The 13,005-nt window shown below is 40.8% G+C and overlaps 1 protein-coding gene across 6 annotated transcripts in view; it reads right to left on the minus strand.

The window, feature by feature from the left end:
* Nucleotides 1–13,005, minus strand: part of ADAMTS12 (ADAM metallopeptidase with thrombospondin type 1 motif 12) — a 290,913-nt gene that overhangs the window by 104,602 nt on the left and 173,306 nt on the right. For all 6 annotated transcript variants that reach the window (XR_009353736.1, XR_009353735.1, XM_059173745.1 and 3 more), the window contains 3 exons: nucleotides 12,651–12,800; nucleotides 3,016–3,159; nucleotides 2,296–2,440 (listed from right to left, as the gene is read on the minus strand). Coding sequence is in view for 4 of the 6 variants with exons in the window: in XM_059173745.1 (XP_059029728.1) it covers nucleotides 2,296–2,440; nucleotides 3,016–3,159; nucleotides 12,651–12,800 (439 nt within the window). In the remaining 2 variants the exon portion in view is untranslated. The remainder of the gene's footprint in view (nucleotides 1–2,295; nucleotides 2,441–3,015; nucleotides 3,160–12,650; nucleotides 12,801–13,005) is intronic.

Below are 13,005 nucleotides of genomic sequence, written 5' to 3' on the forward strand. Positions count from 1 at the left end.
GAGAGGAGAAGGGAGTTGGGGGAAATTGGAAGGGCAGGTGAATCATGAGAGACTATGGACTCTGAAAAACAATCTGAGGGGTTTGAATTGGCAGGGGGGGTGGGAGGTTGGGGTACCAGGTGGGGGGTATTATAGAGGGCACGGATTGCATGGAGCACTGGGTGTGGTGAAAAAATAATGAATACTGTTTTTCTGAAAATAAATAAATTAATTAAAAAAACTAATGATGTACTGCATGGTGACTAATGTAACATAATAGGAAAGAAAAGAAAAAAAGAGAGAAGAAAGAATAGGAAGAAAAGAAAAGAATGGAAGGAAGAAAGAGAAAGAAAGAATGAATTCTGGATTACAGAATGGAGAATCAAAACAATATTTTAAGAGATAAGGCCAGACAACAAGAGATGGGATGAATCCTGAGGCCTCTTTTAAGCCATTTTAGAGAATTTAAACTTTATCGTCAGGAATAGGGAGACTGAAATATTTTCATCAGAGGAGCAAAATCCAATTTCCAGTTATAAAGGTCACTTTGGCTGCATTTTGGGAGACGGATCAGCGTTGAGAGAAGCAGTCAAATTCCAGGAAAGGAGAGCAGTAGGAGAACTACTGCAGTCACCTGGACGAGTGAGATTTTAGAGATATTCAGGAGGTAGAGTTGGAGTAACTTGGGAACCAGTGAGGGGTGAGGGGTTTTTGCATCAACTTTACCTTCTCTATTAAGTCTTGTTCACTGTGTATAAGTGCTGCCGAAAAGAGCACAAGTCTTGTTCACTGTGTTTAAGCACAGTTACTTCCTCCTCGAAAGGTCTTTCTACATGTCTTTTTTTTTTTTTAATTTAATTTAGTTTTTTTAGTGTTCCAAGATTCATTGTTAATGCACCACATCCAGTGTTCCATGTAATACGTGCCCTCCATAATACCCACCACCAGGCCCTCCCAAATCCCCATCCCCTCTCCTCTCCAAAACTCTCAGTTTGTTTCTCAGAGTCCACAGTCTCTCATGGTTTGTCTCCTCCTCCGATTTCTACCAACTCACTTTCCCTTTCCTTCTCCTAATGTCCACTGTGCTATTCCTTATGCTCCACAAGTAAGTGAAACTATATAATAATTGACTATCTCTGCTTGACTTATTTCACTCAGCATAATCTTTCTGTGTATTTATCTCACTATATTGAAATGATTCAGTCTGCCTCCTCCACAAGACCACAAGCTCCTCAAAGTCAGAGAACTTATCCTATTAATTACTGAGGGCTTCTCTTTTTCATCTCACTCCGTACCCAGCACCGAATCAGGGTGGGGTTCAAGCCTTGCCAGGCCCACGTCTATGCGTTAACACCGGCACCTTCACTCTGAAAGGGACGCTTTCAGAGGATTGCCCATTTCAGATCACAAAGGAATGCCACACAAAGGAGTTGGGCAGAGCAGAGCAGAGCTGTGGTTAGATCTGCATTGTTTTGAAATAACCTAAGCAACAATTTGAATGGGGAGGTGATTAGGTAGGAGGGAATTACAATTGCCAGGAAAGAAAATCGAAGACTGAATCAAGACAGTAACAGTGGGAATGAAGATGGCAGGGCAGAACCACAAACTCTTTCGGAGGCTAAAAGTCAGGGCTTGACTTAACATTTAGATATTGAGGGGTGCCTGGGTGGCTCAGTCGGTTAGGCATCGGACTCTTGATTCCCGCTCGGACTGTGATCTCAGGGTGGTGGAATTGAGCCCCACATTAGGCTGCGTGCTCAGCATAGAGTCTGCTTCTCTCTCCCTCTCTACTCCTCCCTGCCGCCCCTCCCCCAACAGCCACACACACTCTCTCTCTCTCCATCTCAAATAATAAATAGACAAAATCTTTAAAAAAAATGCACAGTTGGATATTAAAAATTAAGGAGGAGAATGAATTGGGATGAAACTTATTTTTACCTTGGGATCTGGGGGTTCTCTACAACCAGATGGGAAATTCAGGAAAGGGAGCAACTCTAGGTTGCTATGGAGTCTACAGGCGTGAATCACTGTGATTCCTGAAAATCACTATAAAATGTTCTTCACCAGCACCCACTTGCAAAGGTTTGCTGTGGGCAGAGCAATAGATACCAAGAATACCAAGGAGGCAGGATCAAGGAATGTAAGTGATTTTGACTTCATATATACTGCCTTACAAACGTCATACCATGAATAGGTTTCCATTTCTATGTCGGGCTCTTTGGACTACCAGCTTTTTCCCTGGCCCTTTCTTTAGCATGCTGGAGATCTCAAGTCCAGCGCCCACCCACCAGAGGCACCAAGATACCCAACACTTACTTCTACTTCCTGGCAGAAGGTGGCATTGGGGCCATACTGCAGCTGGCATTGATGGTGAACATCATAGATCACTCCAGGGGCAATGACCTTGGACTTCAAGCCTTTCTTTTGGGGGATATCATCGAGACAAAACCCCCATCCCCGGCTGAAAACAAATTATCAAAAAGGAGAACAGTTGCTTATGATTTCCTTTGTCTTAGTCTTTTATTCAACAGAAACCTTCTATTCCTGTGATTTACCCTTTGTCCTTCAAGACAAATTTATTGCCACAAGGCATAGAACCCTCTAGGCCCAAGATAGGAATGGCTGAACAGGAAATCAAAGCATACCCCAGACTATTACTTCAGCCGTGAGCCAGGAAATACAAGTGGGAGAGCAAAATAAAATCATCAAAGGGGTTTCAGTGACCACTCGTAACATATGCCAGCTGTTCCTGCCAGTGCGGGGGACTTACACACTCAGATCTAAAGTGCCTGCTCTGCCCACTGCAAGCAGGGCAAGCAGGGGGATGGGAAATTCACTGGGCTGTGCTTGGAAGACAGGACCCACCAACAACTCGGGGGCGGAAAGCAGAAGCAAAATCCACCCCCTTCTGATGCCACCCTGATGCAAAGATCTGGGAGAGGAACGGAGACTTTTCCAGGCCTAGGGGGAAACTCCAAGGGACTTCCAGTTTAAAGAGCACCAGGTCAGGCTGCCCCGAAACATGCTGCCACTTACTCCAGGAAGCGGGTGATGTACTCCTTGCTGCACTTGGACCAGGTCAGTGGGCTGGGATTGTACTGGAGCTGGCGGGACATGAGGTACGGGTGCCTGCCCTCGGGCTCACAGTCATTCTCTTTCCCGTCATGCTGGATGCCGAAGCTGCAAGAAGGCAGAAGGCGCAGGAGTATTAAGGCGGCAGGTATGAAACAGGGCGACAACCCCAGTCCCTCCACGAGAGCCACTTTGTACCGAATGCACCTGTTTACAAAGTGAGGCTCTTCCTGGACAGGGACAGCTGACTTTGAACTAAAAGGCGCAGGAGATGCTTTCAGCTTCTACAACCATGGGAACCACGTGGTTAATTCAAAAACCTGTGTTTGGCTGAGAGCTCCCAGTTCGGCTTTCCAGGAGTCTGGAGTAAGGAGGGCAAATCCCGCCTCAAGCGGTCTTCCTCTTGCTTTAGCAGCTGAAGCACAAAACACCCAAACCTTCCTTCTCCCCTTTTCATTATCCTGTACAGAAGGGCACAAAAGGGAAAGCCTAGGAGAGACTTCGTCCGAGGCCACAAACTTTGAGTGACTGATTTTCTTATGAGGCCTCCCAGGAGGGGTCGGAGCAGGGGGTTCACAGACAGATCATCTGGAGGGTGCCAGCTTTCCACTTCGTGATCTGGGAGTCCCTCCCCTGGAAAACGCAGAGGTCATCACGGCGTTGGGGTCAGATCTGAATGGAAGAGTCTGAAAACTACTTAGCAAGGGCCTGGCATAGAATCAGGACTCGGGGACTCATGGAAGTCCTTTACTGCTGCCTTGACCCTTGTGGAGCTTCTCAAACATCGCACAGCTCGTGAGAGGTAAAACCAGGTCTTCCGCAGCATGTGCTGCTCCGTCAGTGTCCTTACCCTCGTCCTGCTCCTCTGCTCCCGGCCTCCCGCTGCCATGGCTGAGCAGGTACAGCAGCCCTGAATGCCCCGACAGAGCTCGTTGGCCACGTGAAAGGGCGTCGAGGAAGGAAGTGGACTCAGAGTCTGTTTATAAGCTGAGTCCTCAGGATTGCCCCAAGACACCTGCAGAGGCTCCCCAAGAACTCTCTTCACTGGCGCACTTGCGACGCGGCGAGGTTGGCTCAAATTTCCAAATCTGAACAGAGGGGAAGGGTGACCTCTGACTCCGCTAGTGAAATTCAACCACCCTGACAGGCAAGCTCACATGTGACTTGAATACAATCTCCCAATCCACATTAGCAACTCTCACAGAGAACCGTGTGGGTGGATTTAGAGGTTTCTTGTATTTTGCTTAATGTGTTATGATGTTACCGACTTCCTTTCGGACTTTGATCACATTCCAGATAAATACAAAATTCACAAAGGAATCAGGGAATTAATCTACAGAACTGTTCTCACTCAGCCACTAATGTGACTCAGTGAAAGCTTTTATTGCAAAGCAGGCCTTCCCTACCCTCGCTTAAATCTATTCTTACCCCGCTCTTATGGGCCACAAACCCTATTCTTACCCCACTCAGGTGGGCCACAAGCTCACCTTCCCAATAATCAGTAAAACACTGAACTGTAGGCATGGTTTGAAAATATGCACGTATAGTGATTTTTCTAGCATCAGATAGTCTAATTCCAGAACCACACAGCCATTCCCTATATACTGGTTGGATTCAAACCTACATTCAAAACATATCAGTTCCCTTAAAGCTCTTTTTGTTCTATCGAAAGGTTTTATTTCCTTTTTAAAGGATTAATTTATTTGAACGAAAGCATACACACATGCAGAGGGGCGGTGGAGAGAGAGAGGGAGAGAGAGAATCTCAAGCAGACTCCCCACTGAGCACAGAGCCCAGTCTCACCACCCTGAGATCATGACCTGAGCCGAAATCAAGAGTCAGAAACTTAACCAACTGAGCCACCCAGGGGCTCCTGCTCTACCTCAAGTTTTTAATTCACTAAAGGATTTCCCCCTCCAGCTTTGTCACCTCTCTGTGCCCCGATGTTATGGGAGAAAAGCAGTGCCACTAATAAGTGTCCCTCTGGACTGTGTCTACTATGTCTAGATGTGTGGGGCCCCCCTGCCACATGAGCACAGTGGGCCAGTGATAAATGAAGGCCAAGGAAAGCACATGGGGTCATAGAATGTTTCCAGGAAGCTCCGTTCCAGCAGATGGGTTGGACGCTGAAGAGCAGTTGGGAGTACGAAGCCCTCCCAAGTCTCCCACAACTTGCTGGGCTGTTGGATTCACCGGCTTCACCTCTGTTAGATGAGTTTGCCGAATTACAGCTGTGAAATAGTAAGTTCGTTGGCTGGGTTTCAGGGTTTCATTTGATGGCTATTCCTTACCTTTTCTTCTTCTTTTTCTTTTTAATCTGAGTATAGGGGACACAATGGTATATTGGTTTCGGATGCACGACTTAGTGATTTGACAAGTTTCTATATTAGGCTCCGCTCACTGTAAGTTTAGCTACTATCTGTCCAGTTACATCATTATTACAACATCCTGGACTGTATTCCTTATGTTCTACCTTTTGTTCCTGTGACTTGTGATTCATTTCATGGTGCAGAAGACAAAAACCATGATAAGCGTGATTGTGTGCTTTCCAAGCTTATTGAGGAAGTACCGATTTCATGTATGTAACATACAAAGGTCTCTAATGAAATCCAGAAGCAGGAGAGAAATATTGGGTGAATATTGGCTTTTAGGTGTGTATCTATATATCGTGATATTTTCATTACTTAAAAGAAAAGGATGCCAGGTCTCAGATAAGTTTTTAAATTTCCTCCTGGAACTCTACCTTCGTTTTTGGTAACATATCTGTGGAGCCTAAGGAAGGTAGTAAGAGAACTCAGGTATAAATGACTGATATAATCCAGGGTCCTCATATACAGATTTTCAAAAAGTTTTCTCTCAAAAGGGAAATTATTCACATAAGGCCACAACACAAGTTAGTTAATTTTACTTTCTATTTTGCATCACACATAATTGGTAATGAAACAAATCATGTTTCCAAGAAACAATGGGGTATCTATGTTACTAAACTATAATGAGTGTCTTTGGGGATACTGGTTTGTCACAGTTTTCATTTTTGTTTTTGAGCTGCCTCAGGCCCTTTCATTGAACTTTCCAGTTTCTCTGTTTGGTCCACAGATAATTAGAACTATATAACTAAAGAAAGAACTAAATACCTCAGAAGTATCATTGGCCAGAAGCAAAAGTTTCTTAGGAAGCTCTTAAAGTCTTCTCTGGTTTGGTTTTGTGTTTTACTAAAGCATTTTTTTTCCCATCATTCAAACTCAAGCTTATGTGTTGTATACTTTTACCAGTGACCCTGAACTTTTTTTGCCAAATAAAGACAGCATTTTAATGCAAATCAAAAGCACTGTGAGAGATCACCTCAGTCTGGTCAGAATGGCTAAAATAAAAACAACAACAATAAAAAATAAACAAGAAATAACAAGTTTGATGAGAATGTAGGGAAAATGTAGGGAAAAAGGAAGCCTCGGGCAATGTTGGTGGGAATGTAAATCAGTACAGCCACTGTGGAAAACAGTATGGCAGTTCTTTAAAAACAGAAATACCACATGATCCAGTAATTCCACTACTGGGTATTTACTCAAAGAAAATGAAAACACCAATTCAAAAAGATATATGCTCCCCATGTTTACTGGAACATTATTTACCATAGCCAAGTTATGGAAGCAACCTAAGTGTCCATCTATAGACAAATGGATGAAGAAGACATGGTGTGTGTATACATATAAGGGACTGTTACTCAGGCATAAAAAAGAATGAGATCTTAACATCTGCAACAACATGGATGGACCTAGACAACATCATGCTAAATGAAATAAGTCAGACAAATACTGTATATTTCATTTATATGTGGGATCTAAAAAAGCAAATGAATAAACAAACAAAAAGCAGAATCAGACATGGAAATATGGAGAACAAACTGGTGGTTGCCAGAAGAGAAGGGTTTGGGGGTGAGCGAAATGGGCAAAGGAGAGCGGCAGATACAGGCTTCCAGGGACGGAACGAGTAAGTCGTGAGAATCAACAGTACAACACAGGGAATACAGCCAATGATAGTGTAGTAGGGTTGTGTGGTGACAGATACACTACATTTGTGCTGAGCAGAGCATAAAGTATAGAGAAGCTGAATCACTATATTGTATACCTGGAAAATGTAACATTGTATGTCAACTATACTCAAATGAAAAAATTTTAATTAAAAAATAAATGACATTGTTTTATTTAGGTCATCTGTACATGGCCCAATGTCTTTTTTTTTAATTAAACTTTTCATTTTGAGATAATTGTAAGTTCAGCTGCAGTTTTAAGAAATAGAAATGAAGAGGTCCTCTGTACCCATCCCGCACTTTTCCCCCAAGATAACACACTGTAAAACCATAATCCACTAACACAACGAGGTGCTGATGTAGATACCATCAAGACACAGAGCTCTGGTCACCGCAAGGATCTCTCCTGTTGCACTTACAGTCACACTCTCTTCCTTCCCACCCCCGTTCTGTCCTGAAGCCCTGGCAGCCACTAAAACCACCATTTCGGTAATTTTGACATGTCAGTCATATATCACACAGGATGTAACTGTGGGGATTGGCTTTCTTTCATGGAGTGTAACTCTTTGAAGATTCATCAGGTCACTACATGTATCATTGGTTCCTTTCTTTTAGGACGTCTGTCCCAGTTTAGTAACCATTCACTCTGTTGGGTCAACACCACCGTTGGATGGTTTCCAATTCTGGGCTATTAAGGTTAAGCTTCTATAACCATTCATATACAGTTTTTTGTGTGACTTCATTTCTCCAGGATAAATGCTCAAGAGTACTGAACCATACGGTAGTCTACTGTTCAAAACACTGGCAACCTGTTCTCTATAGTGCCCAAACCATATTACTTTCTAACCAGTAATGCATGAACGATACAGTTCCTCTGCGACCTTTGCCAGCATTTGGTGTCACCACTCTAGTTTTAGTCATTCTGATTGGTGTGTTGTGATATCTCATCATGGTCTTAATTTTCATTTCCCTGATAGCTAATGATCTTGAATATACTTTCAAGTGTTTATTTGCCATATATCCTTTTTGGTGAAATTTGGTAAAATGGTCTTTTGTCCATTTTCTAATTACTATTTGTCTTATTACTAGTGAGTTTTGATAGCTGTTTATGTATTTTAGATGCTGGTCCTATTGATATATGGTGAATTCTTTTCCTAGAACTACCATAAAAATTATTGTAAGCTCAGGGGCTTAAATAACAGTAACTACTTCTCTCACAGTCATGGAGGATAGAAGTCTGAAATCAACAGGTCAGCAGTACTATGAACACTTCAAAGGCTCCAGGGGAGAATCTGTGCTTGCCTCTTCCAGCTCCTGCTCAGTGCAGGCTTCCTTGACTTCTGGGACCAAGACTTGAACTTCTGCCTCCGACTGTGCCTGGTCTTCTTCTCTTTGATCTCTCTGTGTCCAAATCTCCCTTTCCAGTTCCTGGGTCTAGGGCGAGCCTGAAACTAGTCTGATTACATCTCAGAATTTTTAACCAACAACATCTGCAAAGACCCTATTTCTAAAACAGGTTACATTTTGAAATTCCAAGTAGCCTTGGATTAGTGAAGAACACTGTTCAAGTCATTACATAGGATTTGCAAGTATTTTCTCCTAGGCTGTGGCTTGTCTTTTCATCCTCTTAAAAGAGTCAAAAGTTTTTGTTTTTGTTTTAATTTTGAAGAGTACAATTTTTAATGTTTCCATTTATGGAATGCACGTTTGATGTCAAGTTTAGAAGCTCTTTGCCTAGCCCTGGATACTGAAAATTTTCTCCTCTTTATGTCCTGAAAGTTTTTTAGTTGTACATTTTACATTTAAGTTTGTGTCTACTTCAAGATAATTTTTGCAGATGGTGTGATACTTAAGTAGAGGTTCATTTTATATTTTTTAAAATTTTGCTTGTGGATGTCCAATTCCTTCAGTACCTTTCTTTAACAGGCCACCTTTCCTCCATTGAACTGCTTTTATACCTTTGTCAAGAAATCAGTTATATTTGTTTTGCACTATTTTTGACTTCTCTGATTGATTCCATTGATGTTTGTGTCTCTCCCTCCGCCCAAACCACACAATCTTTGTTACTGAAGTTGTATAATAATTTTTGAAATCTTGTAGACTGATTCCTCCCATTTTGTTATTCTTTTTCAAACTATTTTGAAAACTTATTCTAGTTCCTTTGCCTTTCCACATACATTTTAGAATAATTTTCTATATTAAAAAAAAATCTTACTGCAGTTTTGGTAGAAATATCATTAAACTTATATATTTATTTCAGGAGAATTCCATCTTTATCATGTTGAATCTTCCAATTCATAAACAGAGTATATGTTTTCATTTATTTAGATCTCTCATTCTTTCTTTGGTGTTATGTAGTTTTCAGCATACAAGTCCTGTACATGTTTTGTTAGCTTTAAAAGTATATAATCATGTATGTAAAAATATCATACTTTTGAGTGATCATGAAGGTTACTGCATTTTTAATTTCAATATCCACCTATTCATGATCAGTATATAAAAATGTGATTTTTATGACTCTATTGTACCCTGTGAACTTATTTTTCTAGTCTGTGTGTTTACATAGATTCTTTGGGGTTTTCTACAGATACAATTATATTATCTGCAAATAAAGCTAGTTATATATCTTCCCAACCTGTTGTCTTTTTTTTTTTCTTCTTGTCTTATTGCACTGGCTAAAACTGTACTCTTTTTTCTATCTGTTCTTCAGGCTTGATCATTTACATTGTCCTATCTTCAAGTTCGTTGGTGTTTATTCTGCCTACTCAAACCTGCCAATGATTCCCTCTAGTTAATTTTTTATTACACTGATTGTACTTTTTGTTTTTTAGCTTCAAAATTTCATCTTGGTTTTCTTTTTAGATTTTCTATCTCTTTACTGATATTCTATTTTTGTTCATACATCATTTTCTTGGTTTTATCCATATCTTCCTTAGTTCTCTGAGCATCTTTAAGGCACTTGTTTTAAAATCTTTGTGTAATAAATCTGCCATTAGGAACAATTTCTAATGATTTATTTTTCCTTTGAATTGGCCATACTTCCCTGATTCTTTGCATGTTTTGGGGTTTTTGTGTGTAGGGGAAAGTGAACATTTGAATCTATTAATGTGGAAACTCTAAAAATCATGTTCTTCTTCCTTAGGGTTTGCTGTTTTTATTATTGTTATTATTACTATTATCATTATTATTTTTTAAAATATTTTATTTATTTACTTAACAGACAGAGATCACAAGTGGGCAGAGAGAGAGGAGGAAGCAGTCTCCCTGCTGAGCAGAGAGCCCAATGCGGGGCTCGATCCCAGGACCCTGGGATCATGACCTGAGCCGAAGGCAGAGGCTTTAACCCACGCCAATCAGGCACCCCAATCATTATTATCGTTATTATTACTAATCATCTTAGTTATAGGTTGTGTTTATGCCAAGGAGCAAACTGAGGTAAAAATTTAAGGTCTTCTCAGGTCTTTTCTGAATCTATCTGGGCATATGTGGTTACTTTCTAATTCTCCCCATATATGCAATTACTTTCAAAAGTCCTATTCTTTATTGTCTGGCTCTCAAAGGGAAAAAGAAAGGTGAATAGGGGGAGAAAAGGGTGCTGGTCCTTTAAGTCCTCCAGAAGACACTCCAGTTAAAGGCAGGGGCATGGAGGCTTACAACAACATGGAGAAGTACAACCACAATGGCTGCCTACAACTTTGTTTTAACCTCTGTGAATCAGAAGCAGCCATCAGCAATCACAGCACAGATCCTTGACATTTAGAGGACAAATATCAAAATATTAAATCAATTCAGATAGTGACCCAGTTCAATTCTGTTAGATAACCTACCACTTCTGATAACCAGTAAACATCTACAACTCTGTTTCCAAGAATTCAGGGATATAGTGCTCAAGTAACGTTACTAAGAGGTTTTTACATTTATTGGAGAATTTCTAAACTCTGAAAGGATCATACTTGCCCTTGGCTTTATGGCCTTGGCTTTGTAGTCTTGCTCACAAAAATCATAGGTCCATGTCCAGATAATCATGCCAATGATTGTGTCAAAAATTGGAGCAAATCTGATTTTGTAGAATCTGCTTAGCTTATTTCTGACGCCTTTTATACAGCCAGATTAAGTTGAACATATAAGAAATCCATTCTTTAAACAGAAGTAATGAGCATTTGTGAGCACCTTTTATCAAGCAAGTCTTCTCAATTTTTCTTTACCTTGAGTATACCACTCGGGGAAGGCCTTGAGCAGTCATTTCTCAGTTTGACCTCATTATATTTATTAGCATTACTTAGCCAGCAGATGCTACTGACACCAAAGACTTGACTGGAGGCTGCAGGGAATATATCCTTTCACATATCAGGACAGAGGATGTCTATGTTTCTACATGAGAATAGCTTTCATTTTGTCAAGTTTTATTATCAGCATGCCAACTACTACAGCCTAGTCTTTTCAACATCTAGCCTTCTGTCTCCGATCGTTAATTACCTGTATAAGCAAGTCACTTAACCTCTTTGTCTTTAAATTTCTGATAACTAAGGATACTAAAACATAACACCTTTATCTCCCAGGGCTTTTTGGTAATAATCTAAAAAATGACAATACCTAAGAAATTGCCTTGTTCAACCTACTCGCTTCACAGATGAGGGAGCTGGTGAGCAGAGGTATTGGGAATTATCTAAGGTAATAATATTGGCTGATGGAAAGCCAGAGTAAGCACTCACTTTTCCCAACTTCCAAGCCGATACTCTAGTTTTGTCCTGCAGGTAAAAGTATTTTTGAAAACTTCCAGTATTACATGAGAAAAAAGATGAGAAAGCCCAGACCAGAGGCCAGGCCTGGAATATCCAAAATCCTCATTCTCTCTTCACTCAAAACATTCTGCAATCTGCCTTCTATGAATTCACCTAATCAAATTCACTCATTATTGAGACAAATGTACATCCTGCTCACCGACATTTGCTTGATGGTCTTTTCCAGTTGATGGCAGTTTTAAATCTCTGCTTTATTCAATGTGTTCCTTTAATGCATATGAGTAAAATGGGGTTAACATGGCAGTTTTAAATCTCTGCTTTATTCAATGTGTTCCTTTAATGCATATGAGTAAAATGGGGTTAACAATAGTAGCTGTTTTATAAGGTTCTTGAGAGGATTCAATAACACAACACAAAGCGTATGACATAAAGTAAAGGTGAAAAATGTTCATGTTTGTGACTTTTAAGTGATATTAATATTATTACTATTCCGTAAGAACTAAACAGGGATTGTTATTTCTGAATTCATCAAGTGAGTTACAGCTTTTGTCCTTGTCTGTGCTCCACCCATTCTAATTTAGAGAACTGTAGTAGCCTCTTTGGTTCTGTGATGTAGACAGGCACGAATGGTCAGGGAATAAAAGACACAGAAATCTTTGAAACACATGATGGTCCCTACTTTACAGGTGAGGAAGCAGAAGTTTGGGAGAATGAGTTTCAAGATGCAGCACAACCCAACTCCCGATGATCCATTTAAGGGACTTTCCCTTCTTTCTACCCACATGGTACATGAACATGGCAAGGAGATCTCTGTTTCCTTGGCCCTTTACCTGTGTCCAAGTTCATGGGCAATTGTGAAAGCCAGAGGGAGTCCAGAGTCTTCATTGATGTTACAGCTCCTATGAGGCTGGCACATTCCAGACAGGTGGGACAGACCCAAGGTCTCACAGGGGCGATTGACACCAGCACAGATGTCTTTTCTGAAAGCAGAGAACAGAGATGCATAAGCTTGCAAAGAAACATCTGAAAAAACCCTTCTGGAAAAAAATCTGGGTATTAACTCACATTCAGTGTGGTCTGGGAAGCATGATTAAAATTGTTTTTAAAAGTCCATACAAATATAGCGGGGTAATTCTGCATTCACAAGATTACTCTGATTTCACTTCTTAATTACTAAATCTCAGT

Source organism: Mustela lutreola, chromosome 5, assembly GCF_030435805.1.
Source record: "Mustela lutreola isolate mMusLut2 chromosome 5, mMusLut2.pri, whole genome shotgun sequence".
Classification (NCBI taxonomy): Eukaryota; Metazoa; Chordata; class Mammalia; order Carnivora; family Mustelidae; genus Mustela; species Mustela lutreola.